The sequence below is a fragment of the Panthera uncia genome (assembly GCF_023721935.1).
Source record: "Panthera uncia isolate 11264 chromosome A3 unlocalized genomic scaffold, Puncia_PCG_1.0 HiC_scaffold_11, whole genome shotgun sequence".
NCBI lineage: Eukaryota > Metazoa > Chordata > Mammalia > Carnivora > Felidae > Panthera > Panthera uncia.
In genome coordinates this window covers 62,009,647-62,031,483 of record NW_026057578.1, presented here as the reverse complement: position 1 = coordinate 62,031,483, position 21,837 = coordinate 62,009,647, and the positions used below count along the sequence as shown (strand labels likewise).

The window sequence follows — 21,837 nt, the reverse complement described above, 5'->3', positions numbered from 1 at the left end:
GGGGGGGGGGGGGGGGGGGGGGGGGGGGGGGGGGGGGGGGGAAGGTCGACAAGGGGAAGGATGTCATGGCTTCTTGGGGTCACCAGGGTCAGGCAGTTACCCTTTTGTCACGCTGGGCCTGGGAGAAGGTTCTGGGCAGGCGTAGCTGGGCAACAAAAGCCAGGGTCTCGCGGACGGTTAGGTTGGGGAGCAGGTGGTCGTGCTGGCGCACATGGGCCACATACTTCCTCACGAGCTGAGGCGTGCTGGGCTGCCCGTTGATCCAGATTTGACCTGACTTAATTTTGCCGCCGTGGCCTCTCCCGGTGATCACGTCCAGCAAAGAGGCTCTCCCACACCCTGTGAAGCCACCAGAGACCTCCTGAGAGCAGAGCTGCGGGCGCTAGCCTGGAAGCCCTGGCTGCCCGCACACTCTTTCAACCACCCTGGACTTCTCTGTCCTTTCAGAAGTGACCGAGGCCCTAGAGAAAGTGGCACAGCTCTTGGACCCGGATGGGTCAGCCTCAGCACCTGGAGCTCCAGGGCTTTCACCTGCAGCCAACTTGAGCACCTTTGGGGAGCTGGAGGTACATTAATGTCGGGGGTTCAAGCCGCTCAACTAGTGGATCCAGGCTCTGAGATGGCAGGGGACTTTGTCAGTATTCACAGGGACACTGGGGTTCCCAGTCCAAGTGGGAAGTCCACTTTCCTAAACAGCACTTTAGGAGAGGTGTGGGTGGCCTTTGCTGTGGAGACCGCCTAGTGCAACTGGAGAGACCTTCCATGAATCAGGAGAGAACACCAAAGGCATTCAGTTGGCTGGAATCTCCAATTCCGTAAACTCCTTCATTGGCAAACACTGCTGCCACTACTGCTGATTCTACAGAAGCAGCCAAAATGCCTGAGGCTGTTTGGATTTATTATAAATTATAATGAGTCTTCATAATTTGTTTTATTCTTTGTTAAGCCTCAGGAAGTATAATTGATAAGTGTTTCTTTTTTTTTTATTTAAAAAAAAATTTTTTTTTTTAACGTTTATTTTTGAGACAGAGAGAGAGCATGAACGGGGGAGGGGCAGAGAGAGAGGGAGACACAGAATCGGAAGCAGGCTCCAGGCTCTGAGCCATCAGCCCAGAGCCCGACGCGGGGCTCGAACTCACAGACCGCGAGATCATGACCTGAGCTGAAGTCGGACGCTTAACCGACTGAGCCACCCAGGCGCCCCGTTAAGTGTTTCTTTTAAAAAAAAGTTTATTTATTTTGAGAGAGAAGAAGAAAGAGAGCACAGGAGGGACAGTGAGAGAGGGAGAGAGAGAGAGAATCCCAAGCAGGCTCCACGCTAGTGGTGCAGAGCCTGATGTGGGGCTCGAACTCACAAACCATGAGATCATCGCCTGACCCAAAACCAGGAGCAGATGCTTAGAACTGACTGAGCCACCCAGGTGCCCCTAATTGATAAGTGTTTCTAAGAAATCATTTAAATAAATTCAGTCAAGTAAACCTGAAGCTAAACAACACTGAACCTAGAGTCAAGAGTCCTGGAGACTGCTCAGCCTCTCCAAACTTCACTTGCCTCAGGGATGCTAACACCTGCAGGGTCATGTGTAGCGAGTATTAATTGTGGGGACTCTTAGGCTTTATGGAAGTGCCTTGGAAGGCCCGTGTATCTCCCAGATTCTCAGTTCATGAAGAAAAGCAAATATAACAGGAAAAGCCACCAGGAGTTACAAACAAAAACAAAATTGGCTTCTGAAGTGTCTGTTTTCTTTTTTAGATAAGAATTGCAGAGGCAGAGCCAAAAGTGGGCAGGACTTGACCTGTGGTGTTATTTCAGTTACAAAGTGCATTGACATACATTATCTTGTTTGATCTTTGGTTAGACAATAAACAGAATTTTCTTATCAGAAGACTAAAAAATTGGAGATGTTCAAAAGTTCAGTAATCTTTACTTCTGGAAATGATTAATCAAAAAGAATAAAGTGTTCTAACACCATCTAAAAGAGAAACACCTTGATATGAGAATCAGAAGACCAAAGTTCTAGTTCCAGCTCTGCATTAAATGTATGCCCTTAGGTGAATCACTCACTTTGTCTAGACTTTAGTCTCCCCATCTGTTAAATGAAGGTGTTCATATGTTGGGGCGGGGGACAGGAGGACACTCTAGAAATATTGAGGACCAGATAACTTAAAAACCCTCCATTAAAGAGGCTTCCAGACTGGTAAGGAGAAAGAAATAATACAGTGGAGAGAGTGAACACCATTCTCCAAGACCCCTTTCAGCTTTAGCATTGCATAATTTTAAGTTTGGCTTGCAGAAGTCACTCTGAGGCACTCCAAGATTCTGGATCTTTGCATATGGTTGAAGGCTGCACTAAGACTTGGAGGGACTCTCAAAGAAGTGGGAGCTGTGGTGGGTGCTGTGCCTACCAGGTTGTGGGAGAAGAGTGAATGAATGCCCCTGGCATGGAAGAGTCCCCTGAGAAGAACATTCAATTCTGAAGATCTTACAAAGGTTTTTGCTCTGGATGCAGCTTCAAGAGGCACACTCATGATTCATAATGGTGGCAGCTATCTGACAGCTACTAAATGGAGGGACTTGAACTGGGATTTGAACCCAGGTCCACCTGACCCAGAACCTGTGCTTCTCACCCACTCTGCTGTGGTTATTCTACTAGTCAGCAAGGAATTCTGTGAGAAGCATCCATCTGTCTGAGGGACCATTCTGCATTCCAGAAGAGACAGAACCCATCGCCTCACTGTTTGCCCTTAATGGTACCTGAGCTCCCTATGATGGCCAGCATCTGCCCACTTCTCACTTTGAAGCTCAGATTTTGGATGCCCAGCTCACAAGAATCCTTGTGAGATGCCCAAGGCATCTTGAACTGAGCCAGCTTCTCAAACCAGGGCACCTGGGAGTCCATGTCCACCTGTGGGGAGATATTGCAAGGTTCTTCAGAGGGCGGAATAGAGGGTTTCAGCAACTTCTGTTCAACTGTACAGGAGACATCCTCCTGCTGTTGCACAAAAGGCCTGAGGGGCCCCCACCTACCATGCTGAGAACCTGAAGCTGCCATTTCCAAGTCTGAAGTTAAGACATGGGAAGCATGTGTAATAGCAGAATGGAAACAAAAACATAAAGCAAAACAATGTCTTCAGTTCTTCAGTTAATGATAATTTACTAATGATTTGTTAAATGTTTATTACGTGCAAGGCATTGTGTAAATCTATTTATTATCCCATTCAGTCCTCCTTGCAGACCTATAACATAGGTACCATTATAATCGCTGTTTTTACAGGTGAGGCTCAGAGCAGTTACTTGTTCAAGGTCGCACAGCTAACAAGTGGCAGAACAGAAAATGCTTATGGTGATGCTCATTAGCTTGTCCTAATTCACATTCACAGGAAGCCAGAGTTGGGCCTCTGAAGTTTACCATTCTGCCCCCCCACCGTATTCCATCTGAACTGCCAGGGGTCTACCCCCAAGGAGGTCTGGTAAATGGGGTCTTGAATCTGACCAGGGGGTCCTTCAGAGCCTCTGAAAGGCCAGGAGTCCTTGCACTTTGGATATTTTATTAGCTCCAGGGACAGTGTACTTTGCAAGCAAACAAATAACAAAACCCGAAGCTGGTGAAACCTGAAAGTCTATAGTTTAGTGAAACCTGAAAGTCTGTAGTTTAGTGAATAGCGTCACGGCATTGTTAATTTCTTGGTTTTCATTATTTTGCTCTGGGTATGCAAGATGTTAACATTAGGGGAAGTTGGGCAAAGGTTACATGGAAACTCTGTACTATTTTTGTAACTTTCCCAAAAGTCTAAACTTACTTCAAAATCTGAAGTTAAAGTTTGAGAGATTTGTTTTTTCCCCAACAGGGTCACATAATTTCTTTATGTTTTAACAGAGGTCTTGTTCTCTAATGCCTCTCAACTTCCAGCTACAGTATATATAGCTGAAGGAAGTCTTGTGGTACTTTGTTCCAACATGTGAGACATCAACTTGGCAGAGGGCCCTCAGGATGGGCTCACCCTTACCTTCCACTTGGGGAATCATTTGGCCTTCCCTGCCCACTCCTCCCACCTTGTCCTCAGGTATGCCTCTACCTGGTAGCTGAGATCCTGGACCTCCAAGGTGTTGGACTGGCCACTGTAGGTGAAGTATAGGCTGTTGTCATTTTCAGAGGAGAACAAGCTGTCCTGGAGGCCCTGCTGAGAAACATGACAGGTGAGGGGCTTCTTCAAAAGCCACTTAGGACTTAGGAGAAAACAGGGAGGAGACCCAAGAGGTGAGAGCTAGCAGCAGCTAGTGTGGTTGAGATCCTGAACTGGCAACAAGGGTTTAGGCAGGTAGAGCCCAAGGGCTCTGAGAAAATAGGAGCATCAGTGAGGGCAATCTTTTTTTCCCTTCAGAGGGAGCTTTGCGGCTTCCCTCTAGCACAGCTCCTGGCTCCAGAGAACCTCAACCCAAATTGGTGGAGCCCGAACCCAGGCACCCTATGGTGGATGAGACCCAGACTCTGGACTAGAGAGAGCTTTGTGAGCTGCTATGCTTTGGGGAGACCTTAGCTGGGGCATGTCCTTAACTTTTCTCTTCCCTGCCTCTGACTTACTATTTCCTGATGCCAAACAGACTTCCCATACCTGGTATGTGAAGGGATGCAGCTATCAAAAAACTAGTGCTCAATATTTGGAAGACACAATCCTTAGAAAAGTTGCATCTTATTTAAATGAGGAGTTTTGCATAACAAAGCCATTCAAGATGATTTTGGAAGAAGCACCATTGTTATGTCATCGTCATTGTCAATATCTTGTTGCTGTTGTTGGTGTGATGTTGTATTTGTACATCAAGTAAATCGATGTTTTGTGGTATCACTGATACCTTTGAATGGTATTAGCTATCAGCATATCTAAATTCTTTCCATTTTATCAATTCAATCATTTAAATTATTGAGGCTCCCCCAGAAGAAGAACCTGCCTACTAACATTTCCATTTTTATTTTATTTTTTTTAATGTTTATTTTATTTTTATTTTTTTTTTAATGTTTCTTTTTGACAGAGAGAGAGAGACAGACAGACAGACAGAGCATGAGCGGGGGAGGGGCAGAGAGACACAGAATCCAAACGAAGCAGGCTCCAGGCTCTGAGCTGTCAGCACAGAGCCCGACACGGGGCTCGAACTCACAGACTGTGAGATCATGACCTGAGCCAAAGTCAGACACTCAAACCAACTGAGCCACCCGGGCACCCCTTTAATGTTTATTTTTGAGAGAGCGACAGAGCATGAGCAGGGAAGGGCAGAGAGAGAGGGAGACAGAATCTGAAGCAGACTTCAGGCTCTGAGCTGTCCTCATAGAGCCTGACGTGGGGCTCAAACTCACGAGCCATGAGATCATGACCTGAGCCAAAGTCAGACACTTAACCGACTGAGCGACCCAGGTGCCCCTCAGGTTTCCGTTTTTAAATGCATACAATTTTTCCTTTTGTTTCTTAGTGCAGGAAAAAGTGTATTTTTTAACAAGTTCCAGTTGACCCCATGATGTTTCCTCCTCAGAGTTGCCACTCACGCACTGATGTGTTCAGTCAAGTAAGCAAGCAAGCATCCAATACTTATTGGGAGCCCACATGATGCTACAAGTTTGGAGTTTGGGATATGACAGTGAAAAAGATGGTCTCTGAGAAACTTAAACTTTTTATTGAGGTAAAATTGGTATATAACATTATGCTAGTGTCAGGTGCACAACACAACAATTTAAGATTTGTGTACACTGCAAAGTCACTACAATATGTGTAGTTACCATCTGTCATCATGCAAAGAAACTTAGATGAAAAAAAATTTTTTTAATGTTTATTTTTGAGAGAGAGACAGAGACAGAATGTGAGCAGGGGAGGGGCAGAGAGGGAGACCCAGAATCCAAAGCAGGCTCCAGGCTTTGAGCTGTCAGCACAGAGCCTGATGCAGGGCTCAAACCCACAAACCATGAGATCATGACCTGAGCCAAAGTCAGATGCCCAACCAACTGAGCTACCCAGGTGCCCCAGAAAAGCTTAGATTTTAATGAATGGGACAGGTGGTCAAGATGGAGCAAGACAGGCCAGGTGTAGAGCAGGCTGACCTCAAGCATCCATTCAGGGTATATTTATACTGTGTACACAATGCCTACATGTGCTTTGTGTGAAAATAAAATGACTTACATTATGTGAAAATAGTCTCCAGAAGTCTCTGTCAAACTTCCCCTGTAGTGGCAGAGGTCAGAAGTCCTTGGAAAGGACCACAGAAATGGAAGATCAATACAGGTGGTCATCTATGACAGTAACTATCAGTGAGTAGTCCCCAGAATTGCAGGGCAGTATGAAAACAGCAGACCATGGCTACTTATCTGATGTTAGAATTATTACCATAAAGATCCTAAATTATACAGAAGAAACTGGGAAACCTGAATACCTACTTTAGCAGAAGGACTATCTCTGTGGAATAGAGAGGAATGCAAGAGAGAAGGGTACAGGGAAGAACGAGGGGAGTGAACTTCACAGTTCTTGGTAGTTAAGTTGCAGGTACATAAGAGATCACTGTTTTTTCAGCTGATCTGAACTATCTCAACGTTTGTTTTCCATCTAAGAGAATGAACCTTTGAGTAGAACTCCAGAGTAGTACTCCCGCCTAGCCCCTCAAGTGCCAATGCCTCCAAGGCAGGAGCTGGCTATGGAGATGGAGGAGGGGTGAAGGTCTGTGCCCTCAGAGATGGAAAGGGAGATCTCTCCTGGGGGAGATTTAGGCCAGCTACAGAAGGTGCTGAATTTCAGGCAGGTCAACCCTGCACCTGACCCTTGCTCACCACTTCCACCACTAGCACTCATACTGCCTAGTTTCTCCATTTAATTCTATTAAACTATCAGAAATTCTGGCAATTACTGAGAGACTCATTGAGCTAACATAAGATGCTTATTTGTTTGGTTATAAAAAGTAAACATCTGCAGGAGGGACATTAAGTCGATTGATATAAGATATGACTCAGCTTAGAAATTGCTTCTGTGAACTAACACCTGGCCAGGTTATATTTCAAGTGGAGGGGCAGCTAAGAAAGGGACATTGGACATTTTGGGCTCTGGAGCAATATGTGCAGGTGACCTAATGCCTGAGTGGGTTCCACTTTCCAGATAAGTGCTTTGGAAAGGTGGAGCATGCTGGGGCCCTGGGGAAAGAGGTGTCACAATAGGAAGACAGATAAAAGGAAACAGGTGCTCCCTGTTGCTGGGGGGTGGGCAGTACCCCTCATCTTAGGCTAAGTAGGCTGGGCACAGGCAGCCAGGGACCTTAGCTGCCATCAAGGGACCATGACTTCTGGGTCACCTGTAGTTGGTTAAGCAGCCGACTTTGGCTCAGGTGGTGATCTCCTGGTTCGTGGGTTTGAGCCCCGCCTCCAGCTCTGTGCTAACAACTCAGAACTTGGAGCCTGCTTTGGATTCTGTGTCTCCCTCTCTCTCTGCCCCTCCCTGGCTCGTGCTCTGTTTCTCTTTCTCAAAAATAACGTTAAAAAGAAAAAGGGGGGATTGTGACTTCCTGGAGCTACACATGCAGCACAACTTTCAGAGGAAGAGAATTCGTTTCTGGGTTGGAGACAGCCTCTGCTCCATTTTTAAGTATTTCCTTGACTCCCAGGATGGATTTGTTAGGTTTTGAGGTTTTGACAAATTCTCTGTATTTTTCAAATACTTAAATATCTATTCAGTTGACATCTTAATCAGTATGACTGTCAGAATATCACTTAAATTTCTGACAGGTGACATCCAAAAAAGCAAAAGCAGGTTTATTTGTAGGTAACCTGTTCAGCTCCTGCTGGGCTACATTGTAATTTCTCCTTGTATTAACTTCTGATCAAATGCCTGAGTCAGAAGCACAAATTAGAAGGGAACTTAGGGAGCACAGAGCCCAAGTTCCTTTTTCTAAGATGAGGAATCCATGCCCTTGAGTAGTAGTGATGTGCTGATGACTCAGTGTCTGTGCAAAAGCATGCAGGGTTTGTTCTTGGCTGAGGGGATGAGCCTGGGCCTTTATTAAAATGCTCAGACCAGATCTTACACATCTTTGTCCTGAGGACTGAGCCCCTCTAGTCCTCCTCTGGCCACACTCCTGCCCATGGACTGTGGGCCAAGGGCACTTGCCACTCCAGGCACCCCAGGCCCAAGGGGCATTTGTCTGTGGAGAGCGAATGGAATGTGGGTAGGCAGGATGGCATGACCACATAGGGGTGTGTGAGTCACATGTTGCACTAGGGGTGGGCAGAGAAGGGGGACAGACTGTAGCACAGGGGTGGGCAGAGAAGGGGACAGAGAAGGGAGCCAGAAGCTGGCTCCCCTGTGCCACCACATTCTAGCTGCTGCTCCAAAAGGCCCTAGGATATCTAAACTTACATCTGGCCTTTCAGGTTGTGAGGAAGGTATGTCAAAATAGGAAGATAGAAACTTAACAGTTGTTAGCTTGATTGATAACTTTAAAATAACTAGACATAAGATATGTATCCCTCATCCATCCTCTTGTTCTAGGTGCCATATATGTTGGGGGAAGATTATCACTTGGAACCTTGAGTTACAGAATTGGAGAAAAGGAAATTGGAAATGGCAAGCTTTCCCAGATGTTGGATTTGGGCAGTTATTTGCATTCCATGCTGTGGTAGCTGATTTGTCAGCCTTTTAGGCAGAAAATGTCCCTAAAGCCATTACTGACTTTATATACTGTTCAGGCTGTGAGCACTGCAGTCAGCTCCTACGAGGCATTTCTCAGCAGGAGCTGGCCATGTTCCCAGATCAGAGCTGGCTATTAGTTATGGCTGCAGGGCAGACTAGGAATGGACTGGGTTGGTCCTATCCTAGCAAGTGAGGACCAGACCAAGTGGCCTGTGGCCTTCCCTTTTGGGTGTGGAGTCCGCAGACCTTTCTTGTCTTTCTCTCCCTCCTCCCCACAGCAGGCAAGATGGAAAGGTGGGCTGGGGTGAGGTGGGGTGCTTCCTTTCTGTCTTCCAGTGTAGCCTCCTGCTTCAAATCCCACCCACATCCTTACTTTAGTCAAAGGCCATTTCTCAAGTAAACATTTCTCCATGTAACTTGGGTGGAGAACTTGTACCCCAACCTCTTGGCCCCCAGACTTGCTGTCTGTCCCTTTCACCTCTTTCTGGGGTCTTATATCTGCCTGTTGTGGTCATGTTATTATATTCCCATAAAAGTTGCCTGCCATCATATGTCATCAGTTTACTGCCTCTGAGACTCTGAGCCTGACAGACACACTGATGAAGGAAACACTGCAGAGTCCCCGGTGTGTGTGAACACATCTCTGTTTGGAGTCTCATTCAGAAAAAGCTGCATCAGCCCAAGTAACAAACAGGAACATCATTTCCCTGTAGGAGTGTGCCTTAGGGCAGGAAGTGACCTCAGAGGCCCCCCACCCACCCCTGACCCCTGAATCCCTTCCCCTCAGCCCTTTGATGCCCAGGAAGTAGAGTCCTGCTGCCATGTTCTCCCTCTGCTTGTGGTCCTGGTGGTGAGTTAAAACAAAGTTCTGGAGAGAGGAAAGAAAGGTCTGATTTGCCCCCACCCCCCATGACTGAGGTGACTGCCCATCACTCACGGAGGCATCCTGGGGAGCAGCCCTGTTCCGCAGCCCTCTGTCTTCTGGGACTGTCTCAGCCATGGGGCCCAGCGGTGTCAGTGCCACTTTGCTGAAGCTTCCTTCACCTTAGCTGCTACCTGTGCCAGTGTTTTCTCTTTCTCAGAGTTGGGCAATCTCTGGCCCTGGTTCACTGTGCCTCCCAGCACTCCTCTCAGGCAGGCCCTCCTACAAACACAGGCTGTGTGTTCTGCCTGCTGCCAAGATAGTGCACATGCTCTGGGTAAAGGTACATCAGATAATGGCATCCGTTACCAAACCCCAGTCCAGCTGCTGCAAAGGTCTGGAGAGGGACTCCAGAGCCCTGTGAGGAACAAGCAGGGCACTGTGCTGCTCACTCCTCTGTTGGGGCTCCCCCAGGAAGGGTCCGGCCACCCAAAAATTCACCTCTTCTGCCTCTTGGCGATGACTGAACTCCCATCTCTGACCTCTGTGGGGTCCTTGGGGCTCCAAGTAAACAGTGGCCCCCAGAGCTCCCCAGAGGAGGTTCCTACAGCTTGTTCAAGGCCTCGACACAGCCTGGGCATTCTCCATGCCTCCTACAGTGTCAGGTAAGGTTGATGCCTCTTCTTCCTGCTGGGAACTTGAGGCTGGGCTTTGTTTTTGTGGTCATGGCCTGAGGTGAGTGGGCCTCTCACCCCCTCTGCTGGCTTTCCTTGCTAATGGGGAGCATACATGGAGGCTTTGGGCTCCCTCAGTGGATCAGGGTGGAGAGAGGAGAGGGGAAGGGCTGCCAGTGGTAAATGAACAATGGTGAATGGCCCCCCTCTTGCCCATGGCAGGACATGGAAGCTCTAACAGTGAGGCAGCTGTGCTCTGCCATGTGCCCGAGCTTTGGGCCTCTTACCCCTTCCTTTGTGTTCCCCCGTGTACAGCCTGCCCCATGGGGATGGAGAGGGCTTGGGGAATATACTTACAACACAAACTGTAATGAAGCCTGGTGAAGGAATACAGGATCAAAGAGAGCTGGTATTCAGAGCAGCTCCCAGGCAGGCGTTTTACACAGATGAGCTTTCTCGGTTACTACCTGCCAGCGTCCACAGAGAGGGGCACTGAACTGCAACCACATTTAAGAGAGAGGCACTGAACCGCAACCACATTTAAGAACCTGTCCAGAAACCACTGGGATTAGTGCTGAGGCACAAGGGTTTGGCACCTTCAGGAACCCCACACTGCCTTTCCTTTAAAGTCACCAGGTTGGACCCTGGTGGGACTTTACATCTTGCCGGCAGCAGTGGGACAGGCAGATCCTCAAGGATGTCTCCTTGTACATCGAGAGTGGGCAGATCTTGTGCATCTTAGGGAGCTCAGGTAAGCTTGGGAAGTACTTTAAATTTACGTTCTCAGTGAGCATTCAGAAAAGGCTTTGGCTTGCTTTGAACACATTGGGAAAACAGGTTTAAGTTGTAGCAAGAGGGCCACAAGTTTGGTATTAGAATGAAATCAAATGACATGTCTGACTGAATGGAATCTGGTACTAATGTGACGCCTTTAGAAAGATCCTTGGAAAAGAATAAACTCCTGGGGAGCCTGGGTGGCTCAGTTGGTTAAGTGTCCGACTTTGGCTCAGGTCATGATCTCAAGGTTCATGGATTCGAGCCCTGCATTGGGCTCTGTGCTGGCGGCGCAGAGCCTGCTTGGGATCCTCTCTCTCTCTTTCTCTCTCTGCCCCTCCCCCACTCACATAGTGTCTGTCTCTCTCTCTCTCTCTGTCTCTCTCTCAAAATAAATCAACTTAAAAAAAATAAAGTCCTGCCTAACATATTAGTTAGTTCATATTTCAAAGTATGGAAAGCCCCTAACGTGGTGCCTGGCATGTAGAAGTACCCAGTAAACACAATTTCCTGGATTTTTATACTGTGCTCAGGGGCAGGAAAAAAATTAAGCACAAAGATACCCACTTATCCCCATATCCATTGTTTTGTTTTGTTTTTTATGATGCATTTCAAATATACAGTCAAGAGTGGAGAATAGAGAAAGTTCATGTATTAACATCTGGCTTTATCAAATCTTAACATACCGTATTTGCTTCATGTCCTTTTTTTTTTTTTTTAAATCCAAGTCAACATATAGTGTAATAATGGTTTCAGGAGTAGAATTTAGTGATTCATCACATATAACACCCAGTGCTGATCCCAACAAGTGCCCTCCTGAATGCCCATCAGCCATTTAGCCCATCCCCCCACCCATCACCCCTCCAGCAACCCTCAGTTCTCTGTATTTAAGAGTCTCTTATGGTTTGTCTCTCTCTCTCTGTTTTTCTTATTTTTCTTTCCCATCTCCTCTGTTCATCTGTTTTGTTTCTTAAATTCCATATGAGTGAAATGATATTTGTCTTTCTTTGACTGATTTTGCTTAGCATAATACACTCTGATTCCATCCATGTTGTTGCAAATGGCAAGATTTCATTTTTTTTGATCGTGGAGTAATATTCCATTGTATATATATATACCATATCTTCTTTATCCATTTGTCAGTTGATGGACATTTGGGCTCTTTCCATAATTTGGCTATTGTTGATAGTGCTGCTATAAACATTGGGGTACATGTGTCCTCTTTTGTATCAGCATTTTTTTATCCCTTGTATAAATTCCCAGTAGTGCAATTGTTGGGTCGTAGGGTAGTTCTATTTTTAGTTTCTTGAGGAATCTCCACACTGTTTTCCAGAGTGGCTACATCAGATGCATTCCCACCAACACTGCAAGTGTTCCCCTTTCTCCACATCCTCACCAGTATCTGTTGTTTCCTGAGTTATTTTTAGCCATTCTGACTGGTGTGAGGTGGTATCTCATTGTGGTTTTGATTTGTAGTTTCCTGATGATGAGTGATGTTGAGCATCTTTTCATCACATCCTTTTTTTTTTTTCTTCATCACATCCTTTTTTTTAAGGAATTAAATATTACACACTTCACTGAGGCTATCTTTGTGCCCATTTCCCACTCTATCCTCCTTCTCTATTTTGGGTTATCTACACTTGAGGCTGAATTCACTGTTTGTCTCTGTGTCCCTACATCAGCCAGTCATTGCTCTGGGCAGGTGTAGCCTCCAGAGAGGCAGATCCTTGTGTCTGAGGGCAATGGCCCATGGGGATCACAGCTGTTGACTCCTCAGCATTGACCCTGACGAGTGGATCTGCATGGACACTACAGGGTCCACTACTACACTAGGTTATCCCATACACTTTCAGGGTAAAAGATTCTGACAGACTGGCTTCAGAGGAGTTTCCTGGTTGAGTTCTTGTTTGCACTGCATTGTTGACATTTCCTGGCACTACCTACTTGCGTTCTTCTCTGTAATAGCAATGGGTAACACAAGTCTGCAAAAGTCCAGCACAGTCAGCCTCATTTGACCTGGGAGTTAAATCCATAGCCATTCCCCTGCTACAGCAGGTAAACAACTGGGTGGCAATAGTAGCATTAAGATTAAATGAGAAGGAATTCAGTGACAAAAAGTGTTAACTCTTTGCTGAGATTTCTTGTCAGTTCCTATTTCCAGTTTTTCAATATTTCTAACTATATGCATGTACTGTGACATTCAGGGTCATTCTAATTTTCCTTTTGTTAATTATTACATTCTTTAAAAATAAGAAAACCTGAGTTATTCCTGTAGTTTTTTGCTTGTCTTCTTTCTGTAGGATTAGAATGGTGTGTGGCACACAACAAAGAATGACTTCACATTCTCAGAAGGGTGTCCCACAGGCCAGTGTCATGCTTCATGCACATCTCAGCAGGACAGCGGGTGGGAGGCCTTGATCTGGGAGCTCATGGGCTGGTTTGTGATCATACCTAATCATAGTTTTATAACAATGTCTATCCTATTATACTGGCTATGAATTCATAGTAGACTGCAAATTCACCTGGGGGTGAGGTTTTGTTTTATTTTGTTTTCTTTCTGTATTCTCAACAACTAGAATAGGACTAGCCACATAGTAGGTGCTTAGTAATATGTGTTGAATCAGTGGTATGTTAGCATTTCACAAAATGACATATGATTCCATTGGTGTCTTACCTCACACAGCGCTGTTTGTCAAATCTTTATTAGTGAAGCAAAAGAAGACTTAGATGGTCAAAGTCTCACAACAGAATGGTCTAATGTAAGCCTGCCTAGGGTCACCCAACATTCCGGGGGAGGGTAAATATATTTGACTCATTATTTGCTATCAGTTGGGACCCAGACTCTGGGCTGCTTGCTCCCTTGTAGAGGACTATTTAGTTATAAACAATTTCTGTCTGTTTAGGGAAGATAACTCCAAAGGTCATGGTTTTATTGCCCTATAGGGCATTAACCTTTTGTTTTCTTTTTTTATTGTGGTAAAGTACACATAAATTTTACCATCTTAACCATTTTTAAGTGTACAGTTCAGTGGTAATAGATACATTCACATTGTTGTGCAGCCATCTCCACCATCCATCTTGCAAAGCTCTTGTAAAGCTCTTCATCTTGTAAAACAAACTCTACACTCATTAAGCAATAACTCTCCATTCCTCTTGCCTCCAGCCCCACCATTATACTTTGTCTGTATGATTTTGACTACCCAGCCTCATAAAAGTGGAATCATACAGTATTTGTCAGGCTTATTTCACTTAGCATAATGTCCTCAAGGTTCATCCATGTTGTAGCCTGTATCAGAATCTCCTTCCCTTTTAAAGCCCTTTTAAATTCCATTGATAACTATACCATATTTGCTGGTCTGTTCATCCATCCATTAATGCATCCATTAAAGGATACCTGAGTTGCTTCCACATTTTAGCTATTGTGAATAATGCAATGAAGATGGGTGTACAAATATCTGTTTGAAACTGTTTTCAATTCTTCTGCCAAGAAGTAGAATTCTTCTTCTTTTTTTAAAAATTTTTAATGTTTTATTTATTCTTGAGAGCAAGTGAGCATGAGCGGGGGAGGGGCAGAGCGAGAGAGGGACACAGAATCCGAAGCAGGCTCCAGGCTCTGAGCTGTCAGCACAGGGCCTGAGACGGGACTCGAACTCACAGGCCGTGAGATCATGACCTGAGCCAAAGTCGGATGCTCAACCAACTGAGCCACCCAGGCACCCCAGTTCTTCTACTTTTTCTACCAAGAAGTAGAATTTCTGGGTCATACTGTAATTCTATTTTTAATTTTTTAAGAAACTACTGTTGTTTCTGCGGTGGCTATACCATTTTATATCCCCACTAACACTGCACATGGGTTCCAATTTCTCTACATCCTCACTGACACTTGTTGTTTTCCAATTTTTTGATAGTGCCATCCTAAAGAGTGTGAGGTGGTATCTCATTGCAGTTTAAATTTGCAGTTCCCTAATGCTTAGTGCTGTTGAGCATCTTTTCATGTGCTGCTTGGCCATTCATACATCTTCTTTGGAGAAATGTCTACTTAAGTCCTTTGCCCAATCTTGAATTGGGTTGTTGCTGTTGTTGTTTCTGAGCTTTAAAGCTCTCTATATATTCTGGATATTAATCCCTCATCAGATACATGATCGCAGATATTTTTCCTATTCTGTGGGTTGCCCTTTTACAGTGGGGATAGTGTCTTTTGATGCACAGAATTTTTTAATTTTCATGAAGTCCAATTTGTCTATTTTTTCTTTTGTTAACTGTACTTTTGGTGTCATATTCTAGGACATTAAGCATTTTTGTGTCTAACTTTGCATCTTCTTCTTTTTATTTTCCACTGATTATACATATCAGTTTCTTGTATTATTTTTTTTGAATAAACTTTTTCATCCTGCTGGTCAATGACTAATGAGTTGATAGGTAATAAAGTTGAGATATCTTTAAAAAGAGGTTAGCTATGTATTTCTATGTAAAAAGTATCCCAGAACTAAGTGGCTTAAAACAATAAAAATCATTACTATCTCTCAGGGTTTCTATGAGTCAGAAATTTGGAAGAGACTTTGTTGGGTAGTTCTGTCTGGAGTGTCTCATGAGATTATAGTCAGAAGCCTGCTGGGCTGCAGTTATCTGAGGGCTTGAGCAGAGCTGGAGAATCCACATGCAAGGCAGCTCCCCTGCATGCTGGCTGGCAAGTTGGTGCTTGCTGTTGCTTACTGAGAATGTATAACATGAGAAGAGCCAAAGGCCCAGGAGAGAACCCTGAGTGTCACCCACAGGAGGCTGGGAGGGAGCAGCCAGACCAGCAGGATAAAACAAAGAGGATGAAGTGGCATCAAAGCCAAGGGAGAGAGATTTATAGAGCAAGGCAGGCAACAGTATCAAATGCTTTTGGGAGGAAAGTACCCACCAGATACAGCAGCAAGGAGGCAACCTTGATGACCTCAGGGAGGCCAGTTTTGATGTGATGGGACTGGAATCCAGGCCCGAAGATATTTGGAGCTTCTGTCAGAGTTGAGGTTGGATCACAGAAATAGAAGGTCAAGGAAGCTTCTAGTTAGAGGAACCATATACGAGGCTTAGGATCATGACTGGGAAATTTTAGAGCATGTTTTGAAAGACAACTTGAATGAAGTCACATTTTGTTTTTTTACACTCCCTCCCCTCTTCCCACACTGACCTCTACTGAACATGCTGGAGCTAACTCTGATCTTGGTCAGCCCATGGGTTAAATAAGAACACCACCGCTAATGGAGTTTGGCTCATTCATCTTTGTACCCCTCACAGCAACAAGCAATTGCTTTACAGTATTTGAACAAAAGATCTTCTCTGCGGTTTTGCACAAATCATCATATCCTTGGTAGAATTCTCTCTTTTCAGGCAGTTCAGAACCTCTTGCCTGTTAACTTCTTAGCAGCCTGGCCTTGCTAATTCCTGTGTCCATTGACTCTCTGGGCTCATGTAGGTTTATGTCCAGTATGAAAACGAGGGGCCAGCTGGTGTCTTATCCTAACTGTATCACCTAACCTCTAACACTAGAAGAATGAAACCAGGGGAAAGCTGTTAGTGAGGTTCTCAGTGTAGGCTGAGGCCAACTTGATTTTACTAAAGGACTTGTTAGGTTAGTGCTTCTGAAACTCTGATATGTGTGGTAATTAGCCAGAAATTTTATTAAAAAGCAGAATCTTGGGGCACCTGGGTGGCTCAGTCAGTTAAGCATTTGACTTTTGATTTTGGCTCAGGTCATGATCTCATGGTTCGTGAGATGGAGTCCTGTGCTGGGCTGTGCGCTGACAGTGCAGAGCCTGCTTAGGATTCTCCCTCTCCCTCTGCCCTCCCCCCCCTTCAAAATAAATGAACACTAAGATATATATTTAGGGGCACCTGAGTGGCTCAGTTGGTTAAGTATCCAACTCCAGCTCAGATCATGATCTCATGGTTCATCAGTTTGAGCCCCACATCGAGTTCTCTGCTGTCAGCACAGAGCCGGCTTCAGATTCTTTGTTCCCCTCTCTTTCTGCCCCTCCTCTGCTTGTTCTCTCTCTCTCTCTCTCTCTCTCTCTCTCTCTCTCTCTCTCAAAAATAAATAAACTTTTAAAAAGTATGTATTTTACACACACACACACACACACACACACACACACACACACACAAATCAGAATCTGATTCAGTAGGCCTGGGCTGGGGCTGAGAGTTTGCATTTGTACCAGGTGCTCAGGTGGTGGTGTTGGTATTCCGACCACACTTGATTAGCAAGGTTCTAGGCAGTGTTCCCTATTTTCAGGAATCACTAACTGATCCCTGGTTGGGGGAGGCAGGTGCAGAAAGAAATTCAGATGTCCTAGATCCAAACGTTTTCCAAGAGCCTAGGTGTTCTTTTTATTCTGATCCTATTTTTTTCTTTTTCAACTCAAAATAGCTTTAGAAGCAAATAGGCAGACAAAGCCCCTCCAGTCCTGACTGGGATGAAAGAAATGCCTCGTCTCTCTGTGACTTTTTTGGACAAGCCGGAAAGACTCATTTGGTGGCATGAGCATTTGACTCAAGAGGCTAAAGAGAGAGCAAGTTAGTGCTAGACCAGGGGCCCACAGAGGGTATGGGGATGGCCTGGCAATACCTCATGGAGGGAGTCTTCTTGGGCCTTGTCTTTTTGTCTCCCAGGCTCCGGGAAAACCACGCTGCTAGATGCCATGTCTGGGAGGCTGCAGCGCATGGGGACCTTCCTTGGGGAGGTGTTCATGAACGGCCGGCTGCTGCACAAGGACCAGTTCCAGGACTGCTTCTCCTACGTCCAGCAGGTGGGCGCATCCCCAGTTCCCGCCCCAGCTGCTGCAGCCTGGCCTCGGCCACTGCCATGCTGATGCCTCCCTCTTTCGCAGAGTGACACGCTGCTGAGCAACCTGACAGTGCGGGAGACTCTGCGCTATGCAGCACTGCTGGCTGTCCGTCGCTGCTCCCCAGGTTTCCTCCAGAAGAAGGTGGGTAGCATCTGGCCTTCTGCAGCCCTGCCCCCTAGGGTATCACCCCACGACGGTTCTGCACCCCCCTTCCCTCCACGTATCCATTCCTCCCCTTCACTCTTTACCTCTTTAGTGGGGACTTGCGCTGCCCAGTATGGCACCCACTGGTCACCTGTGGCCTTGAGCACTCAACACATGGCCAGGCCCACTTGAGATGTGCTATGAGTGGGAAACGCCCAGGGGTTTTTGGAAATTAGTCTGAAAAAAAATATGAACTATCTTATTAATTTTTGAAATACTGGTTACAGGTTGAAATGGTAGTATTTTGGCTGTATTGGGTTAAATAAATTATATTAAAATTAATTTTACTGGTTTCTTTTTAAAATGTCACTACTAAAACATTTAAATTCTATACGTGGCTTGTATTATATTTCTATGGAATGGCATCGTTCTAGGAGCTCAGTGTTTGAATAGTTATTTTCCTCACAGTACTTTGCTCTGCAGCCCTGTTGAGACTTTTCTCAACTTTCTTTGGGGCATTTTGAATGTGCCTTATCCAAACTGGATTAAGTTAATGAAGGGACTATTGACTTGTCAACTCTTTCTGGGTTTCAGTCTGTTTCTTTAAGTGTATCTAATTTGGAAGTAGTCAGAGGTAAGCCCACAGGGACTAAGGGTGTGTGGGTAGGTGTGCCACCTACAAAGCAGGTGCAGTTCCCTGGGAAATAGGCCCTCAGAGGAGGGTCACCAGAGGAGGCCAGCAACATCTGTTTCAGAGGCTTCAGCAAAGCCACAGCGAGGTTCCTCCTGGGCACACAAATTCTAACTGCTGTCCAGACTCCAAGGTTAGCCTCCTTTAATGCCATTGGGGCTCCAAGGAAATCCTCCATCTCGGCTGAGGGCGCCCCATCTTTATCAAGCACTGCTGAGTCTGCCCCAGGAACTTGCTCAATTTGTCCCTGGCATTGGACTTTCAGACAGGGCTTAGAGAGTGGAATTAGGTCTAAGCTGTGTCCCAAGTGCCAGCAGATTTGTTTGATAAAATACCTGGGTGAGTAAAGAGCATTCTTCTGTTTGAGAGTCCTAGACAGTGCTAGAGGATAAGCTTTTACTCCAGAGGAGTCTTAGCAAGGAGCCTGGCCCTCAAAAAGGACCATCAGCCTCACAGAGTGATACTTAGCTCTGTTCCTGGAGGTTACCTTAGAGTACTCAGAACGCATGGTGAGGTTCTTGCTACTCTACTAGGTTATACAGGCATTCCTTGGAGATACTGTAGGTTTGGTTCCAGACCACTGCAGTAAGGCAAATCCCAAAATCCATGGAGTCAGGTGAAGTTTTTGGTTTCTCAGTGCATGTAAAAGTTATATTTATACTATACTGTAGTCTGTTAGGTGTACAGTAGCATTATGTTTAAAATAAACAATGCACATCTTAATTTAAGAATGTTTTAGGGGCACCTATGTGGTTTGGTCAGTTAAGAATCCGACTCTTGATTTTGGCTCAGGTCGTGATCTCATGGTTAGTCAGTTCAAGCCCCACATCTGGCAGCACAGAGCCTGCTTGGGATTCTGTCTCCCTCTCTCTCTGCCCTTCCCATGCTTGCACATGCTCGTTCTCCCTGCTCCCCCTTTTTCAAAATACCTAAAAATAAACTTAAAAAAAGTAAAAATACTTTATTGACACACGAAATAAGCAAATGCTGTTGGAAAAAATGGTGCCAGTAGACTTGTTTGACACAAGGTTGCCACAAATCATTACTTTGTAGAAAATACAGTATCTGTGAAGCCCAGTAAAGTGAAGAACAGTGAAACAAGGTGTGTCTGTACTCTGAACTCTCATAGCTGGCTGACATTAGTCAGGCTTTGTTCACACATAGTATTGCATTTCATTCTGGCATCAACCCTATGAGGGAGGCATTATCTCCTAACACACAAGATTAAGATCAGATAGTTGGGAATGGCAGAGCTGGGATGTGACCCTAGGCTGTCTAGTTCTATCATGCCTTCCTGAGCTCCTGGGATCTCCCGAGCTGCATTGTGATGAGAGAAGATGGAGGTCGAGTTCAGCCCACACTGAGGCACATACATATTCACGTGACTTACCCCTGACAGTGAGTAACAGATGAGTCCATCTATGGACTTTGTCTCTGCTTGCTTTAGTATTTCTGTTTCTAAAAAGGGCAGAAAAAGATCCTATTGGTATCTGAGTGGGAGAAATGAAATCATAAACAGATTCTTCTGAGTTAGTGATCCACTTATGTCACATATCCCAATGAGAGAATGAATCTAAGAAAGCCATGGATCTCTTCCCCAGGAAATGCACATATATACATAAATATTCAGAAAATTCACGGATGCCTTGCAATCAATTGATGGCAAAATTGTCCCCCCCTGCCCCCAGTAACTGTTCTCTTGGCACTGGCAGCCCCTAAAAGTCCTGTGAAAGTTCCTCTGCCTGAGAAAGTACTTTCTGAGCAAATCTAGTCCACAGAACATAAAATCTGGACAAAGTAGTAAGAAGGAAATGGTGGTAATAGAGGGCAGAGCACAGCAGATCTCTCCTCTAAGGAACCTGAACATAAAGCTGTGGTTGACATGGGCAGTCTCTGTCTGCTGGATTGTGGGCTAAACCTTGTGCTTCATGGGCCACTTGAGAACCTAGACAGTTCTCTCAGTCCCAGTCTGTCACTTGCTAGTGGTGTGACCTTGGGCAAGTTATGTACCTCTCTGAGCATCTGTTTCCTCCTCCATAATGAATAAATAATAATGCATCTCTCCTGGTATTAATGTGAGGAATGAGTCCATTTTGAGAACACATAGCATAGAGGTTGTTGATCCCAGTGATCCCAAGGGTTCCTTTTCTAAGACATTGTGAATTCCATTCCCAGTAGTGTTCACCAAACAGAGAGGCTTTGGGATAGAGTATGAGACATCTGAAACAGGTTAAATAAATGCCTCCTCTCTCTATCCCTTCCAAGCCAGGAGAGCAAGTTTACTCCTTTATTCTGGTTGTTGCAGAGCAAATGACAGGGATGCTCAGGAATCTGCCCTGGCAGGTGAGCACATCAGCCTGGCCATATCAAGCAAAACTCAATTCCAGGATCCTTCTACTCTGATGGCAAGAAGAGACCCTTTTTTCCAAAATAAATCATACTGGTTTATTTATGCATTATTAACCTCGTTTTTCTTTGGATGTAATATAGATGTATTCCTTCTTGTGGTCAAATCTACATCTATGCTTTTGATCCCACTCCTGGCTCTTCTGGAACTTTGTTCCACAAATTATCTCCTCTTTTACTCCAATCTACTTTGTTGTTATTTTTTTAAAGTTTTTACTTATTTTGAGAGAGAGAGCAAGCACAAGTCGGGGAGGGCAGAGGGAAGGAGAGAGAGAATTCCAAGAAAGCTCTGCATTCCACACTGAGTCGGATGCAGGGCTTGATCTTATGACTGTGAGATAATGACCTGAGTCGAAATCAACAGTCGGGTGCTTAACTAAGTCACGCAGGCGCCCCTACTTTGTTGTTACATATTTTTTTAATGTTTCTTTTTGAGAGAGATACAGAATGCGAGCAGGGGAGGGGCAGAGAGAGGGAGACATAGAATCTGAAGCAGGCTCCAGGCTCTGAGCTGTCAGCACAGAGCGCAATGCAGGGCTCGAATTCACGAGTGGTGAGATCATGACCTGAGCTGAAGTCAGACTCACTACTGACCTACCCAGGAACCCCTGTTGTTATTTTTTAATGTAGTGTTTTGTTTCTTTTTTCATGGTAAAAGTAACACAGTCTCTTTGGATGTGTATGGGAATGCAACTCATTACCATATATGTAGGTATTTTCAGTCTGTTTCTAGCTGCTTTCCCCAGGCCCTATGTAGATATGGGTAATCAGCAAGGCAGGGCCAGAAGTAGAGGTTTT

General features: G+C 45.3%; 2 protein-coding genes and 1 long non-coding RNA gene across 3 annotated transcripts in view; 2 read left to right on the top strand and 1 right to left on the bottom strand.

Moving 5' to 3' along the window:
- The window catches only part of LOC125936223 (uncharacterized), a 6,582-nt gene extending 573 nt beyond the window's left edge, over window positions 1–6,009 (top strand). The window contains exons 2-3 of the long non-coding RNA XR_007461964.1: window positions 4,066–4,198; window positions 5,525–6,009. This is a non-coding gene — a long non-coding RNA (uncharacterized LOC125936223). The remainder of the gene's footprint in view (window positions 1–4,065; window positions 4,199–5,524) is intronic.
- Window positions 1–9,655, bottom strand: part of ABCG8 (ATP binding cassette subfamily G member 8) — a 17,830-nt gene extending 8,175 nt beyond the window's left edge. The window contains exons 1-4 of the mRNA XM_049650219.1: window positions 9,593–9,655; window positions 4,078–4,179; window positions 2,756–2,906; window positions 101–339 (exon numbers count right to left, since the gene is read on the bottom strand). Coding sequence (XP_049506176.1) covers window positions 101–339; window positions 2,756–2,906; window positions 4,078–4,179; window positions 9,593–9,655 — 555 coding nt within the window. The remainder of the gene's footprint in view (window positions 1–100; window positions 340–2,755; window positions 2,907–4,077; window positions 4,180–9,592) is intronic.
- A 65-nt stretch (window positions 9,656–9,720) lies between these two features.
- Window positions 9,721–21,837, top strand: part of ABCG5 (ATP binding cassette subfamily G member 5) — a 32,488-nt gene continuing 20,371 nt past the window's right edge. The window contains exons 1-4 of the mRNA XM_049650218.1: window positions 9,721–10,182; window positions 10,821–10,942; window positions 17,623–17,759; window positions 17,841–17,939. Coding sequence (XP_049506175.1) covers window positions 10,037–10,182; window positions 10,821–10,942; window positions 17,623–17,759; window positions 17,841–17,939 — 504 coding nt within the window. The 5' untranslated portion in view covers window positions 9,721–10,036. The remainder of the gene's footprint in view (window positions 10,183–10,820; window positions 10,943–17,622; window positions 17,760–17,840; window positions 17,940–21,837) is intronic.